This window comes from Aedes aegypti, chromosome 1, assembly GCF_002204515.2.
Source record: "Aedes aegypti strain LVP_AGWG chromosome 1, AaegL5.0 Primary Assembly, whole genome shotgun sequence".
Lineage (NCBI taxonomy): Eukaryota > Metazoa > Arthropoda > Insecta > Diptera > Culicidae > Aedes > Aedes aegypti.
In genome coordinates, this window is record NC_035107.1 from 226,646,915 (window position 1) to 226,664,679 (window position 17,765).

Below are 17,765 nucleotides of genomic sequence, written 5' to 3' on the forward strand. Positions count from 1 at the left end.
CGGTCATCTTCCGCAAGTAGTTTTGAATGTTCGTCACAAATGTCCTGTAGCAATTGGGATTGGACAAGCTTGGGCGTAACTTAGCGGCTTTGACGATCCCTTGTAGTTCGTTACCCATAGAAAGGAATAGCAATTGGGTTCTTTTAACGGGGTCATTAACATTGCTTAGGGATGCCGCTAACTCGAAGTTTTCCACGTAGCTGTTCCACTCCTCCCACATCTTACACGATGCAATACCACTGGGGAATGGTTTCAAGTGGTCCCAACGAATATTTGACGATGAGCTTTCACCACCTACGCGTTGGTCTACGTCGTTCGATAACTTCCAGCTTAATTCGGCGTCGTCATCTGGTGTTGGTCCGGCTCCCGCTTGGAACCGAGCCAGGGCGTTATTCATATTCGCGATCATCTTTTCCATGCGGTCGAATCGTTCGGTGGTGGCGTGTTCCAGTTCCGCCTTGCTTGGGTTTTCCTGTGTTGTTGACTTAACGGGCGACGGTGATTTTGATGGAGAACAGGATGGAGATCTCGTTGAATACGAGGATGAACTTAATGTTTCGCAGTCAGAGTTGGAATCGCTTTTGTCATTACGAGTGTCGTCGGTTCCTGTGCCGATGTCAATGGATGATTCATCAGAGTCGCTGTTACACGTTTCGTGGTTTTCCACTCCTTCCGTGTCTGTCATATCACCACAACCAATCGGGCTATCCTCATCGTCATCTGAGTCGTAGTCGACGATACGACGGACATATTTCCCTTTATTGGACATGCTTTCCTGTTTTCGCTAATTTTCGGAAGTTTGTTTCTGTCTAGAAAGGGTACACGAAAAATAATCACAATTTGTTTTATTTTTTTCATGAGCGCGACTTTGAAATCCGCTCCATTACGAATGTAGTCTATTTGCTCAGCGCTGCCAGTTCGACACGCTCTATTCTGTTAATCTTATCAGCGCGGTGCTCCTGACCCGCTTAAAAATGGATACGTTTTAGCGCAGTCTTTCAGACTCGCTCGATGACTCTAAATTGTCGTAGCGCGATCTTTTGATCCGCTCTATAAAGTTAACTGTCTCAGCGCGATACTTACGTTCCGCTTCACAATCGATTTCAGTGCAATCAGCGCAGCTTATTCTAGCTCGCTCAGCGCGATACTTAAGATCCGCTCTGTGACATTGTTTTAGGGTATTTTCCATTTTTGCTCGCTTTGATCTCTCATTCAGAATAACTTCACTTTGTGGATCGAAAAAATCTTCCAAGATTTTTTCTTGAAATCGTCAAACAAAAATGAATGTCGCCTGCTTCAGCTCCGACTGGTCCCTTTCCCCACCTGTTTTAATTTTATTAGATAATGGTTCTATGTTTGCGTTACAACAAAAAGTGCAACACCTGGCAGGATCCGCCATTGTGAAACGCTGAATCATTGCGGGAAAAGGGACCACGTAGCTTAGCACGATTCTGCACGTCTTACCTGCTTGCTGGTAGAAAGCCGAAAGAGGACGATGTAATGGCGGTTGCTAGCAAGAGCCTGTATTGGGGGTGCTCACGGTGAGTGCCAATACATAGGGTTGCTATTATATGTTCAGCATGCGCTACACTATGGTACATACTTTCCGAGTATCTAATCGTGCGCCACACAAGAACAATCATTCAAAGAAGCCTCTTCGCGTAACTCTCTGTACATAGATTCTGTCATTTCTGAGCTCTTTTTGAGAAACTTCGCGGCCTCGTCGGGCACTTAACGTGTTATATAGTGAGCGTTAGATTCCCGCTCGAACACTTTTTTTCTTCGGTATTTTTTCGACCATGCCACTGGGTGTTGCATGCAAATACTTTGTTTAGTGTAGTGTTTTATTTTCAGGACAAATTGACCATTTCCCCTATTAAAACTAAAAGCTTGTTGAAATTATCCTTATATTATAGATTATTTACGAAGTTGCTCTGCATAGCTTACAGGATCCGTAAAGTGCAAATATTAAGGTTATGATCCTGTTGCATTTAAGTAGAAAAATCATTTCAAGACATTTTTATGATGTTTTGATAGTTCCCAAATAGGATTACTATGAAAAATTTAGCAGTTAAAATGAAACGGTTTGCGTTTGCAGGAGTTCCATGTTCAATAATATTGATATAGTATCTGATTAAGGTTGAACATAACTTATGAAATTGAATGAAAGCACCAAAATTATTGACCAAAAAGATTATGTTTTGCTGTTTGAAAAATATGGTTTTATATACGAAACTCAAATTCCTTAACACCCCATTTTGCATTTCCGTCAAAAATCACACATTTTCATTATTATCTCAGAAATCTGTCATGGGATCGTCATAATTGTATTTGGCTTTTGATTTACACGACGAGAGAATGGTAGGGCTGTACTTTGTTCAATTATTGACATACTAGGTGGTTGAAATTCGAGTTAAATTTTTTTTCATCCCTTAACACCCCATTTTACGGTACTCCAAGTAGTTAAAGCCTTGTTTTTTAATTAATTTATTAAACTTTTATATTGTTTATTAATAAATTTACTAATTTAGACACGAATATAATATAATATTCACATAATTAATTAAAGCTTCAAAACATCTTGTTTGATTGCAGAAAATCTAAAATTTCATAAATATTTTTTCATTCTTGTCAAATGAATGTTTTGAAACTCATTTTATAACCCAAGTTTAAAGGCAAAAAAAAAGAAGTTTGATAAAATATAATTGCATGCCAATTTTTTCAGCGCCTCTCTTTCCACCGACTTGATTCAAAATGCTACGTCCATTAGCTAGGACCCCTCCCTCCCCCTCGTCACACTTCGTCACAAATTCGTGAAGACCCCCCTCCCCCCCTAAAAAGCTACGTCATTTGTGGACGACCCCAAAGCTGCTGGGAAGGACGAGATCCCGGTCGAGCTTCTCAAGCACTAAGTGAGCAGCTTTATTAGTCGATCCACCGAGTACTTCTGAAGGTATGGGAGGACAAAGAATTGCCCACCGGCTGGTTGGATGGCCTCATACGCCCAATCTACAAGAAAGGGCACAGACTGGAGTGTGCCAATTACAGAGGAATTACCCTGCTGAATTCGGCGTACAAAATTCTGTCGCGCATCCTGTTTACAGACTGAGACCGCTCGATGAGTTCTTCGTCGGCGAATACCAGGGCCATTCAAAAACGGACCACATGTTTAGCTTGCGAATGATCCTAGATAAACTCCGGGAGTATATCTTGCAGACTCACCATCTGTTTATTGATTTCAAGGCGGCGTACGACTCAGTGAAAAGAAATGAGCTGTGGCAGATAATGTCTGAACATAGTTTTCCGGTGAAACTAATTAGGCTGATACGTGCTACGCCGCTCCTTGGCTTTGCAGACGATATAGACCTAATTGGAATCGATCGTAGGTCAGTGGAAGAGGCCTTCGTGCCTCTGAAGAGGGAGACAGTGAGGATAGATCTGACCATTAATTCTACCAAAACGTAGTACATGGTTGCAGGTAGAGATAGAGCCAAGCATCGTGGTGTAGGTGCTGAGGTAGTGTTTGATGGGGATGTTGTTGAAGTTGTTGAAGAGTTGATTTACCTTGGAATACTTGTGACACGTGACAATGACGTTTCCCGCGAAGTGAAAAGACGTGTTGCGGCTGCGAATAGGACCTTTTACGGACTACGTTACCAGCTTAGGTCCCGCAGCTTGCAAACGGAAACACAATTCGCCCTGTATAAAACATTGATTTTTCCGGTGGCTCTCTACGGGCACGAAGGGTGGACGATGAAAGAGTCAGACCGGAAAGCTCTCGGTGTTTTCGAGCGTAAAGTGCTGCGGAAAATACTCGGTGGGAAACTCGAAAATAGTGTGTGGCGCAGACGCATGAATCACGAGTTGTATCAAGTGTACAAAGATGCGAATATTATCAAGCGTGTAAAATGCGACAGACTTCAGTGGGCTGGTCACTCAGTGCGAATGTCGGAAGAAAGAATTGCGAAAATAATATTCAGCAGGGAACCAGGTAGAGGTGGCTTCGGGGAAGACCACAAATACGCACCCTAAACGTTCGGGGCTACTGGAGAAGTTTCGCCCGGCAATGGCGTGACGCTATGCTGTAGCCATCAAGGTATTAAGGTAGGTAGAAAAGTTATCAAGTCAGCTTTGTTGTTGGCCCATACTATACGCAAATTTTTCAAAAATGTCGTGAGTACAAGTCGGCTTCAAGGCGACACACGATAGTGTCGACCGCGTTGAGCTGAGGAAAATCATAGACGAGAATAGCTTTCACAGGAAGCTTACAAGACAACGAAGCTTACAAGAGTGACGATGGAAGGTGTGCAAAATTGTGTGAAGATTTCTTACAAATATACCAGTTCTCATGAATCCCGCTTAGAACTACGACAAGGTGATGGATTTTTGTGTCTGTTGTGTAGTATTGTGCTAAAAAGTATTATGTGGAGAGCCGGGTTCAACAGCCGTGGTGTGATTTTCAACAGATCCAGTAAATTTGTTTGCTTCGCTGATGATATGGACATTATGTGCCGTGCATTTGAATAGGTTGCAGACCTCGACACAAACCCGCATGAAACGCGAGACAGCAAAGGTGGTGGTAACCAGCTAGTGTTATATCGATAAGTTTTCAACTTAAACGGATGTTTGGTTCTACAGATTTGTGCTCTTGGAAATTTGAGATTTGGTTTCGATTCATCTTCACCTTAACTGGCTAAGAATTAACACTATGGACTGCCTTTTTCGGTGGTAAAAGTTCACCTCATAGGTTACCCATAATCCATGGTGTGATGCGGCTTCATGCTTACCGTGCCTAGGAATGAACCCTCTCCTAGTTGGGTCTAAATGAAACCTAATCGTAAACGGAGCCTGTGGAGTACCAGGACGCCCTCCACAGTATTTGTCGCTTCCTGCGCTACCCGGAGCAATAGTGCAGGTGACCTTGTATTTCTCCGGTTGCCCTCTTCAGCTACATGTCTTCATGTTTTTTTACACAGTATGAGCTATGCTTTTTTGATTTGGAGTTTTTCAATATATTCCAATTTGTTCTTTTTGCTGCTGGTGTTCAGAGATTACAAAAAGCATAATCCTGTCTAGTGTGAGTAGTGGCTATGGATAGGATAGTTCAGATCTTTCCAAATAGCACAAAAACAAGCCCCAAATCAGCATAATAGATGTATACAGGCATTATATTAGCACTACAAATATAGACATGCTTAAATACAACACTTCCACCGCATAGAAACCCTATTACTACATTATTAATGCTTCTAAACCTTTCATAATTTCATATACAAATGATTTGTTGGCCTTGTCACGTCGGGTTCATTAACGACAGACTTTGTCACTCATCATAATATTCTATTGCATCAAGCAGTCGCTGTTCAGAAGGTACCGATACCTACTAAGTAAACCTGCTTTTGGATGTACTGCATAGTAAAGTGCACCCATGTAGTATCGTGGTGCACAACTCCATCCGTTAGGAGCGATACTTGGGCCACAGACAAACAGACGTATCACTTGTAACAAATTCTATCGAAATCCATCGCCCATTTCACACCATGATTATCTGGTAGTCATGTTGCACGATATCTTGTTTTGTGAAACAAGACCTGCAGAAGGCGCTAGTGTGAAACGTCAAACACGAAGGAAAACTATGTGCGCGCCTCTGGTTGTGATGTTTGTTTTGTATCGAATTCAAATTGATCGTTAAATGAGTAATAAATGAACATTTCGTCAGTGTTCCGCCTGTTTGTCTGTGCTTGGGCTGTCACATGAGAATGTTTCTCGCGTAAATGCACATCTCGGGTAAAACTGTTGTGTAATAATGGACGCATTTTCTGTGCGGCAATTTTTCTTCTCGCACCTTCGTAATAGAAAAAGTTATGCGTTGCGTCGTGTCGTCGCTCGGTTGCATTGAACTGGCAAAGTAGGCACAGGTGGTCGCCCAGCAAATGGAATGGCAAGTCACGCTTCGGCTTTGCGGAAACCTGGTTGTGGCCCACTCGGTGTTTCATAAAAATTTTAAAACTCTTATCGCCGATTCATGTGATCTTCAAGGACTATTGGTATGCACATAATTCGGAAGAGGCTGCGGTTTAGGCAAATATAAAAAGCAGTTGGTGTGAACTTGTCAATCATTCTCCACAATAGGTTAGTCGTGGGAAGTCGTATTGAACATTTTTCAAATACTTAAAACATGTTGAAACTGGCTGTTTTTAGTTTTGCAGTGGTGATTACCACCCTTAGTAGCATTCCATCGAGTGAGGCCTTTGGAACAGTAAGATAACACGTGCTATTTTTTGCTACCTCGCAAAGATTGCTTTGATGCTTACGAATTCTCCACAGGATATTTTCGATCAGCTGTCCGAGCTACTGTTCGGATCGGATTCCTCGGAGGAAGAAGGTTCCGGAATGATAGTTACGGCCAAGCCAAATGCCTCAGTGACGGTGTTGTGTGAGAATAAATGCAATCTCAACGTGACTTGTATAAATTGTATGAAAGTGGATTCCACCATGATGAATCCGGATGCGTCATCAACGACAGCTGCAGCTGCAGCAACAACGGCGGCCACTTCCGGTTCGGCAACAACGCCCTCTAATGGTGCGGGTGGGGCAGGTGGTGGTGCTGGTGGAGCTGCTGCTACTACCCAAATGGACAACGCAATGACTACAATGACACCTTAGACTCATAAAATAATTGAATTTACGTAGGTTAAGGTTAAGTATCTTCGTACATTTGATAGTTTTTGTGCACAACAGAATAAGACAATGCAAGTCAAAGAATTTGAGAATTCTTTTCTTAATACATTCTTTTGCAATATTAGTTTTAAGACATAAATGTTGATAATATTGATTTCAAAGCAAATCATAAAACGTGATCAATTTTCGGCATATTTTTAGTATTTTTTCATTCATTACATTTTTTATATCTATGTGTTCTGTGTTAGACAACGCTGTTTAATAAACTTAACCATCTGTAACTTTTCCAAATACATAACGCATTTATTGTGGCAATAGGAGATTCTGCCCATGTTTGCCTGGTCGACGTAAACCTATCTACCTTGATACCTTGATGGCTACAGCGTAGCGTCACGCCATTGCCGGGCGTATTATAGAGCTCCATCTTCATCGGTCTTGGGCGAAACTTCTCCAGTTGCCCCGAACGTTTATGGTTGGCAGGTCCTCTTCCACTGCGTACAGCCAGCGTATTTGGGGTCTTCCTCGAAACCGCCGACCTCTCCATGGTTCCCCTTTCTTCCGACATTCGCAATAAGTGACCAGCCCCCTGAAGTCTGCCGCATTTTACACGCTTGATAATATTCGCATCTTTGTACACTTGTACTCGTGATTCATGCGTCTGCGCCACACACCTATTTCGAGTTTCCCACCGAGTATTGTCCGCAGCACTTTTCGCTAGAAAACACCGAGAGCTTTCCGGTCAGACTTTTTCAACGTCCACGCTTTGTGCCCGTAGAATGCCACCGGAAGAATCAATGTTTTATACAGGGCGAATTTTGTTTCCGTTTGCAAGCTGCGGGACCTAAGCTGGTTACGAAGACCGTAAAAGGCCCTATTCGCAGCCGCAATACGTCTTTTCACTTCGCGGGAAACGTCTTTGTCGCATGTCACAAGTGTTCCAAGGTAAACAAATCAAACACTACCTCAGCACTTACACCACCATGCCTGGCTCTATCCTGCAACCATGTACTTCGTTATGGTAGAATTAATGGTCAGGCCTCACTGTCTCCCTCTTCAGAGGCACGAAGGCCTCTTCCACTGACCTGCGATCGATTCCAAATAGGTCTATATCGTCCGCAAAACCAAGCAGCATGTGCGACCTTGTGATAATAGTGCCATTTCTGCACGCTAGATTTCCTAATAGCACCCTCGAGTGCAATGTTGAACAGTAAATTCGAAAATGCGTCTCCCTGCTTCAGGTCGTCTAACGTCACGAACGAGATTGACACCTCGTCTGCAATCCGTTATTTGATTTCGAACCATTCGGCGTAGCACGTATCAGCCTAATTAGTTTCGCTGGAAAACCTTGTTCAGACATTATCTGCCAAAGCTCATTTATTTTTACTGAGTCGTACGCCGCCTTGAAATCAATAAACAGATGGTGAGTCTGCAAGTTATACTCCCGGAATTTATCTAGGATCATTCGCAAGCTAAACATCTGGTCCGTTGTTGAACGGCCTTCACGATAAGCAGCTTGGTATTCGCCGACGAAGGACTACTCGAGCGGTCACAGTCGACGTAAGCACCAGCACTATAATTGCTGGGAAAATGTGATTCTGAATGATTTAATGAACGACTGTGTGGATGAGTTAACGTTAACACCTGTTCACTGTCATAGTAAACTGATTTATACGCTAAACTATCCGAACAAACACTAAACAAACCGTGTGTTTGTTGATCACATTGGCGCTTACGTTGACTATGCGAACATGGACAAGATTGCAGCAATTTTTTTTTCCAAAACTAATTCTGCATGTGCTCAAAAATTTAAACTATGGATAGTCTATGCAATTCATTAGGACTCTACCATGAAGGCCGCCCAGAAACACCTTCTACATTTTATTTTGAATTTTCTATAGACCCTTCTTTCTAATATTATAACAGCTAGTCTATATTTGTTACAACATGGCCAGCTTAAAAAGTAGTTTGAAGATCAGAAGCTTGTTTTTGAGACAAAGGCTTGAGTTTCTGTCAATGCACTCTTTGGCCGTAAACTGGGGCCGAATTGATCACTAATAAACAACTTTTTGTTCTATTATCCTTAGAAATTCAAACATTGTCATTTTTTTACATAATCTATGTTTCATTGATCTCTGTCAGATAACATTTAACATGTCATAAAATATGCTTGAATGTTGAATATCGAAATTGACGAACTGGGGTGAAATTGATCACTATATAACAAAACAGGTTGTCCCATGGAAGGGTAACAAAAGTAAGGTCCCCATGCGAGGGTAAACTAATACAGCTGAGTCCCCCTAGAGGTTGATTTTTAACTTATCTACCCTCTCTGGGCACTCAGAATAGAAAAGAATTCCTGAGGATAACAAAAAAAGTCCCCTGAGTGGGTAAGCTAGAGTAAAATAAATGAGTTATCCGAGAGGATAAAATAAAATAGTTATTTAAGAGGATAAATTAAAATAAGTGAGTCCCCTGAGAGGGTAAGCAAAAAAAGTTCCCTGTGAGGGTAAGCAAGAAAAAAATAAATAAAAAAGTCCCCAGAGAGGGTAAGCAAAAAAAAGGCCCCTGAGAGGGTAAGCAAACGATAAAAGTCCCCTGAGAGGGTAAGCAAAATGAAAAAGTCCCCTGAGAGTGTAAGCAAAAAGAAAAAAAGTCCCCTGTGAGAGTAAGCAAAAAAAAGTTTTCCTGGGAGATGAATGGTAAAAAATTTCTTTCCCGGAATTTTCCAGCAGAATCTCTAACATTTCTCATTTTTCAGTTAACGAACGATTGCTTAATATCCATACCCATCAGGTAATTTAAAATCACATTTATTAAAAAGCTGATTTTCTTTTGTCTGGGAACTGTTCGAATCCGTTAGTTTCGAATGGATTTATCCAAAGAAACTCAAATGCCAATATTGTAGCTGGCAGATTTATTTCTTTCCCTTCAAATTGTCTTCCAACGGATAACCGTTCTAATTATTTCAAATCATATGGAAAAACCTCTGCCGCCGAAGGCAATTCCTTTTCTGTTTCTTCACAACAATAATCATCAAAAAATACACCTACTTCTAATAAAAGTTTTCCCTCTAATTTTGATTTTTTAACTGAACAATTGAATCAAATGATTGATGCAATGTTCAAACCTCCACAATGACTGAAGCAATCCAAGTTGGTGTAAAATTTACTTCTAAAATTGTTTTTGGATTACATTTCTCTAATGGATCAACATATTTTTATTTGGAAATCTCGTTCTTTGAGGTTAAGAGGGCGAGCTGTTTAATTTTCTGACATCTAATAACATACATATAGCAGTTATTATTGAAGTTCATTTGAAACCTGGATCCAAATTCGAAAGATATCCAAACTTTTATGTTTATCGTAATGATCGACTTGATGAGGCATGTTTTTTTATTGGATGATATCAACAGACAATACATGTCCCAATGATGTATAACTTATGTATATCTTATTCTAGTTTAACAAATATAAAGCAGTTATTTACTAACAAAATCACAATCAACGATAAAAATACAACAAAATAAAATAACATTATTCGTCAAGAAATGAAAGAATCGCGGTTTTAACTGTCTCCGGATCGTTTGTCGGGCAATATGAAAGTCGAAAACAGAAGTGACCCTGTTAAACACTCGTTTGATGCCAATATAGGCGCTCTGTTGTCCAAAGTTTGTTCTCCGGAAAGGAAGTCGAAGCTCGTATTGTTTCGTAATACTCTTGGGCAGACATTCAACTATAGCTCGTGCGATACCCCTACGTAGCTGAAGAGTCCCGAGATCAATTAGTTGGCACCGACCTCTATAACTCGGCAACCGAAGTGGATCTCGCCATGGAAGCTGACGGAGAGCAAAGCGAATGAAGCGGTGCTGTACTGACTCAATCCTGTCAGGGCCGTTATGATAGTAAGGATTCCAAACTACACTGCAATTTTCAAGCGTTGATCGAACCAGCGAGCAGTACAGCGACTTCAGACAATATACGCTAGTAAAATCTTTGGCAACGCGAAATATGAAGCCTAATGTCCTCGATGCCTTCGCAACTACGTACGTCCCATGGTGTTTAAAAGTGAGTTGTGGATCAAGAATCACTCTACGATCTTTCACACTGTCAACGCGCTGAATCAAAGTGTTGAAGAGTTCGTACCGGAAAACTACAGGTCTTCGTATATGGGCAAAAGAAATAACAGAACATTTTCCGGGATTGACGGTTATTCGATTCAGGGTGCACCAGCTGGCAATTGCATGAAGATCCTGCTGAAGGCACATTGCGTCGTAGTCCGAATGGATTCGTCGATAGATCTTTAAGGCATCTGCGAAGAATAGCCGAGGTCTCTTGAGAGTGTAGTGTACATCGTTGAAATATATCAAAAATATTAACGGTCCCAAGTGGTTGCCTTGAGGAATTCTAGATGCAGCTAGAAATTCATTGGATTGAAAACCTTCAATGGTAACCGTCAGTTTACGTCCAATGAGGTACGAATGGAGCCAGCGTAGCATCTTGTCACTAATGCCAAACCTTTCTAATTTAGCCGTTGCTATAGCGTTGTTATTCTTATTGAAAGCAGCTGCCAAGTCGGTATGGATAGCGTCCGTTTGTGCTCTCTCTGCGATACTGTCAGCAATGTGCGACGTTAGGCTTATTAGGTTGGTGGTCGTCGATCTACCCGAGATCAATCCGTGTTGATCGTCACTTAATGAGAGTAGCCCACGAATCGTTGACCAACGGAACGTTGCTGGCGGCTTGAGTAACGAGTACCTCAGGAGTTACTTCATCACAAAAGGTACTAGAAAACTTTTGAGCGAAGAGTTGACAAACGCTTTGAGGCTCTGAAAGCGTAAACCTGTTTTAAAGCCTTCACATTTGTTGGAACCTGGGAGGGAGAAACCAACACAAAATTTCTCTACGTCACAGTGAGCCGAGATTTTGCTGTCACTGTGAGCCCGGATCTTAAACAATGGACAAACATGATAAAAGCGCGTAATTAGCCGTAAGTACGTCCAAACATCGAATTAGAATCAATTCATGCACATTCAAAAGTAACGTCACGAGAGCACCGTTTATTCTAATTGAATGTAACGTATTGGAATGAGGTTCTTTTTACTGTTTTCTTTAAAACTGAAAATTAAACGCATAGAAAACTGTGGCCCTTTTTCAATGTTTGTCCAGAAAGATCGAAGATACACAACAAATGAAAACTAGCGATTTTCACTAAGCCTGCCTTGATTGTCGTTTGCAAACTGGAGTTATCTTGCAATTTGGAAAACAATTGTATCCAATTTCGTGTGTAGTATCGGTGCCTCCCTCCCAGGTTAGAACTAGTCAAATTCATTACACTTAAAAGTTGATAAGTATTCCGATGCCCATGTCAGAATCCTGAAACACAGTGAAACAGTTCACTGATTGAGGAAAGCAAGCTATTTGGAAGCTGCAGGATATTTGTTCGGTTTTGTTGTTTGGAACAACCTTGGCATTTATCCATTTGTCAGGAACAATTAAAAACATTTGTCGAATATAAACAAAGTATGATAAGCTACTCTCGGGAAGTTTCTTGATGATGATGTAAACAAAAACAGACAATGCCAGGAGTTTTTATAATTAATTTTTTTAATAATAGTACTCACTTCTGCTAAATCAGTATTGTTATTTTAGTGAAGTAAAACAGTTTGGAATTCTAGAGACCTTTAAGGTGTGTAATACATAATATCTAAATAGGGTAGGTGTACCAGTTGTGGACATTCCTATTTCGCCATACGCAATAATTTTTTTATCTTTAAATTTCTAATCGTTCTGTGTGTTTAAGTATTTTGATATCAAATATATCTTGATCTTGATTCATATTTTGAATGTTTTAAAATATGAATCTTTTCGAGAAAACCGAGGGAACCACTATGACCATAACTGGTACACTTTCCCTAGTATCACATATGGATTGGAAAAATATAGACAAATTGCTAAAAACAGCTTTCGAACGTGGAAAGAAGGATCGGATCAATCGAACGTTTTTCTCATTTTCGACATCCGTTTATTAACGATCGCTTAACCTCAAAGTAGTATCAACCTGATCCTGGAGAAGCCGTCGACATAGTGGTAGGAGCAGCATCCATAATATTGGTATCGATCCTCGTACAGTTGATGCAGTTCACTGTGAGATTACACTTGTCACACACCACGTCCACCGTGCCAGTATCCTTTTTGATAACCATAACGCCGGATGACCATTCTTCCTCGGAGGATCCAAAGAGTAACTCCGCTAGCTCATCTAGAAAATCCTGCAGGGGAAATGTCGACTTAGCTTTCTATGTGGTAATTTAGATCGAAGCTTTCTAACAAATCCAAATGCTTCAGTCGGTTGAATGATGTTCAATGCAGCTAGAACAATCACTAAGCTGGCGACAGTCGATCTCATCTTGATTTCCACTCGAAACAAAAGCACAAACGATTTCAATGTTTGACGACGAACCTACTCGCTCCAAATATGCTTTTGTAGTAGGTATGATGCGAGTTTTGAGACACTTTTTAAACGGCTAAACAAACATAAATCTCGAAAGTTTCAGATAAGAATTTTATGAAGCGTTAAGTGTGTCTAAGTTGGGTTTCCGCGATGTTTGATTTATTATAGGCTGACGATACCTGTGTCTTATGATGGGGTACCTACGCGTATTATAATAACTTGTTCAAGTGCAGTTAGGGTTATAGAATCGCATTTAGGTTGGATGCCTTCCTTAGACTAGTGGTAACGTTCGTGGCTGAAATGCAAATTCATGCTGAAGGTGTCTGGGTTTGATTCCTGGTCGGTCCAGCATCATTTCGTAATGGAAATTTCCTTGACTTCAGACTTCCATAGCCTATCATCGTACCAGCCACACAATATTCTTTTGACCAAATATAAAGCTCTCAGTTAATAAGCGTGGAAGTGCTCTTAGAACACTAAGGGCCGATTTCTTCACCTTCGCTTAAGCCGTAAACCACGTTTACCCATACGATTAAACCAGGTTTAAGGCCTAAGCGATGGTGAAGAAACCGCTTATAAGCTGAACAGATGGCTCTGTGGAGATGTAAAGCCAAAAGAAAGAATAAGATCAGTCAGACTCTATTCATCGGTGTGAGTGTTCAATGAACATTGAGCCAACGAGGAAGCTTATCTGTTTCAGATCAACGAATTCGGTTCAATTTTACTGGGTTTTTGGTACAACGGATTTTTACTTTATATTACTGGCTTTTCCGGTTTCAAATGTCCACGCCGTTTAGTTTATATTTAAATTAATTTGTTCCATGAAACAGGACGCTGTTGTTGATTTTTTGGACAAAACAATTTATTTTCATATAACCCCATCGACACGGACATAAAGACATAAGACGGATACAAAAGTACAGACATTAACCTTCCGAGCATTTTCGTGATCAGTTGTGTATATTCAATTAGCCCTTAAGATGAAGATGAATTTAAGCCAAATCCCCAATTTTCAAGATCACGAATCTAGAGATCCAGACATCTGTTTAAGCTGAAAACTTAATCGAATGGTCACACGCTGGTGGTGAGCAATCGATTACATTTTCAGCTTGAACGGATGTCTGGTTCTCTTGATTTGTGGTCTTGAAAATGTTAGGTTTATCTTCACCTTAAGATTTATGGAAATAAAAAACAATTCATAGAGTTCTTTTATTATGCTGTATATTTTTTTGAATAACGCCAAAGCTATCGTAAAAATACAATACAAAAACCACCACTGCAACTATGTATCGTCTTCCAGCATCGACGAAAGTGATGACACAATCCATCTGATTTCTCCACCGTCGTCATCAGCGATATGCCGTAACCGGCAACAGTAAACCATCATCGTTCAACTGTCGAAGGACGAAAGATGAAGAAATTCCAGTTTGCGTCGTCCTTAAAGCCGATCGCTGTGAAGTGCAGCTACAGGACCGCGTTGCATTCCTATATATATCCAGTGTGGTGGTTGGTAGCCAACATTGCATCGGCATCTTATTTCGCGTGTTTAGCAACATGTCAATGTCACGACAATAAGTAACCCGTTCGGAACTGCCCGTGAACGCATCGGATGGTGCACACCCAAATAGAGAATGTCTGAATTCAATACAATTTTACAACAAATGCTTTGAATTCATATCCCATTTTGTATTCTAATCTCATCTAATCATACAAGGCCTTGTATTACTTCAAAAAATGGGGGTCTAATTTAGAATTAAACAATTGAGTATACATTAGTGTGGGGCAAAATTGAGATTCTCACTCCAGTCCACTCTTTTAGATTGCAATTAGATCCCATAACAACTGTGCAAAATTTCAGTCCGATCGGTGGAACTATTTTTGAGCGCCAACTTTCAAAGTTTGTATGGAATTTACTATGGGAAAACTTACTTTTGCAAAGAAAAATCGTCGCAGGTCGCCCATCTACTGCTTCTGTTCGGAATGAAAACTGCGACCGGTTTTCTGGTGGTATACCCGTGTCCTTTGTTTAGTACATATCATTCTACTACATTACTAATGATAAGTAATGAATGCCAGCTACGGGCTGAAGTTATGAAGTATAGTACTTTTACACAATTATCATTCCTTACCATTTTGCTAAGAGCCTCTTTAGACAAATATAGGTACCGCTTGTGAAGAAAATAGTTTATCACCATTGAATTCTCAAATGCGCGCCCGAGTAGTGTTTGATCCTTTGACCTTGACGCTTGCTTCTGCAGGGGCGGGCGATGAAGACAGGGTCATACATGTCACGAATCCGGTTAAGGGACGAATGACCTTCGGGTTAAAGTCCCTCTCAAACAACAACGGAATCCGGTTAGGCGTGATTATATCATGGATCGCATCACCAAACATTGGTGACTCCCACTGCCCATAACTGCATACCCATTTGTAACATTCGACAAAAGTAGGCATTGAGTAAATGGAGCACCAAGTGTGCGTTTTGTGGCAGTATGTGAAGGAACTAAAATTCATAAAAAATCCTAAGAACTTATTAAATGCTTATTTGAGGCTGAAATTGTGTACAGCTAATATTGCAGATTAGGTGAATAGTCAATAGTAGTTTACGGAACAAGTTGCAGAATGATGATTTTTACAGCACGAGTGGTAAATTTATCCTACGAGGCTTGCCGAGTAGGATAATTACGAAGAGTGCTGTAAAAATCGAGTTTTGCAACGAGTTACGTACATTTTTTTTGCAATTTCGTAGAAGACCGCTTGATGGTATCAGAAATTATATCGGAATGCATTCACCATTATTTTACAATTTCTGAGAACTTGTTATGTATGATTAATCACGCAACTTAAAACAGTTGCGTAATGAGAAACCGTTGCGTAATGAATCATTATAGCACTGGTTTCAGTTAGGTAATGACTATTTCCGTAGTGCATACTTCAGTGCAGGAAAGTAGGCCGTTTCATGACAGATTGGAGTGATGAAAAACAGCCTATTACGATGAGAAATTGCAAAAAAATATTTCTGATGGAAATTTCATTGCTACTACATTACTAAGCGCATGTATAATCTTAATGTGACTGTAAATCGGCTATAATTATTAATGTGACAAAACAACTTGGTATTTTTTTCGAATTTTCTAGTACAATCTCAGAGATATCAGTATGTTGATCGAAAGTATTTGTCATTTGATAACTCTCTCGAATGTGACTGTTATGAAGTTGTGGGCAGCCCAGATCTCTACTTTATGCCTTACCTTACCACTCAGGCTAAGACCTGGGTGGCCTCTGCTGTACGTAGGAGACGTCTTCATTCAACTCGGTCCACGATTGCCCGTCGCCAGCCACGCATTCTGTGAAGGGTCCGCAAATAGTCCTCAACTTGATCGACCCATCTTGCTCGCTGCGCTCGTCTTGTGCCGGTCGGATTGTTTTCAAGAACCATTTTCACCAGGTTGTTATCTGACATCCTTGTGACATGGCCGGCCTACCGCAGCCTCCCAAGTTTTGCGAGGTGGACGATGGTTGGTTCTTCCAGCAGCTGGTGCAATTCATGGTTCATTCGCCTTCTTCACGTTCCGTCTTCCATCTGCACTCCGCCGTAGATGGTCCGCAACACCTTCCGTTCAAAAACACCAATGGCGCGTTGATCCTCTGCACGTAGGGACCATGTTTCGCGCCCATAGAGGAGTACCGGTCTAATTAGCATCTCGTAGATGGTTAACTTCGTGCTATGGCGAACTTTGCTCGATCGGAGCGTTCTGCGGAGTCCAAAGTAGGCACGATTCCCAGCAACGATGCGTCTCTGGATTTCTCTGCTGGTGTCGTTGTCGGCCACCAGTGAGTCCAAGTACACGAATTCTTCGACAATCTCGATTTCATCACCGTCAATATGATCTAGAGGGGAGGGGGGCGTACCGTGTCTTCTCTTGAGCCCCTCGCTATCATGTACTTCGTCTTCGTCACATTGATGTTCAGTCTGATTCGCCTAGCTTCAGCCCTTAGTCGGATTTACGTATCCGCCATCGTCTCAAAGTTGCATGCAACAATATTGATGTCGTCGGCGAAACCAAGTAACTGGGCGGACTTTCTGAAGATCGTGCCTCTCGTGTCTATCCCCGCTCTTCTTATCACACCCTCTAACGCAATGTTGGACAGTAAACACGAAAGGGCTCATTCCCCGAGCAACACACATGTTATAATTGTGTATTATCAACTGATATATGACTAATTTTGGTCATATATCAGTTTTTGTATGGACCGTAACATCGTTAGGACACCCACCCACCCCCTCCAGCGTTATGAAATTTGTGAATGGGCCCAAAGGCCATCATCTTGCCGTAACCCTCTGCGAGATTCGAAGGGACTCGAGAGTGTCTCTGCTACTCGGACTACGCACATCACTCGCTCCATCGTCGCCTTGATCAATCTTATTAGTTAGTCCGGGAAACCGTATTCGTGCATAATCTTCCATAGCTGTTCTCGATCGATTGTATCATAGGCCGATTTAAAATCGATGAATAAATGATGTGTATTGTATTCGCTGCATTTCTGCAACAACTGGCGGATGGCGAATATTTGGTCCGTTGTTGCTCGTTCGCCCATAAATCCTGTCTGGTATTGCCTAACGAATTCTTCAG

General features: G+C 41.2%; 1 protein-coding gene across 1 annotated transcript; it reads left to right on the forward strand.

The window, feature by feature from the left end:
• Positions 1-5,781: 5,781 nt before the first annotated feature.
• Positions 5,782-6,934, forward strand: LOC5580189. The gene is made up of 2 exons (XM_001655560.2): positions 5,782-6,259; positions 6,328-6,934. The coding sequence occupies exons 1-2, from the start codon at positions 6,179-6,181 to the stop codon at positions 6,664-6,666; spliced, it is 420 nt and encodes a 139-aa protein (XP_001655610.2). The 5' UTR covers positions 5,782-6,178; the 3' UTR covers positions 6,667-6,934.
• The last annotated feature ends 10,831 nt before the right edge of the window (positions 6,935-17,765 follow it).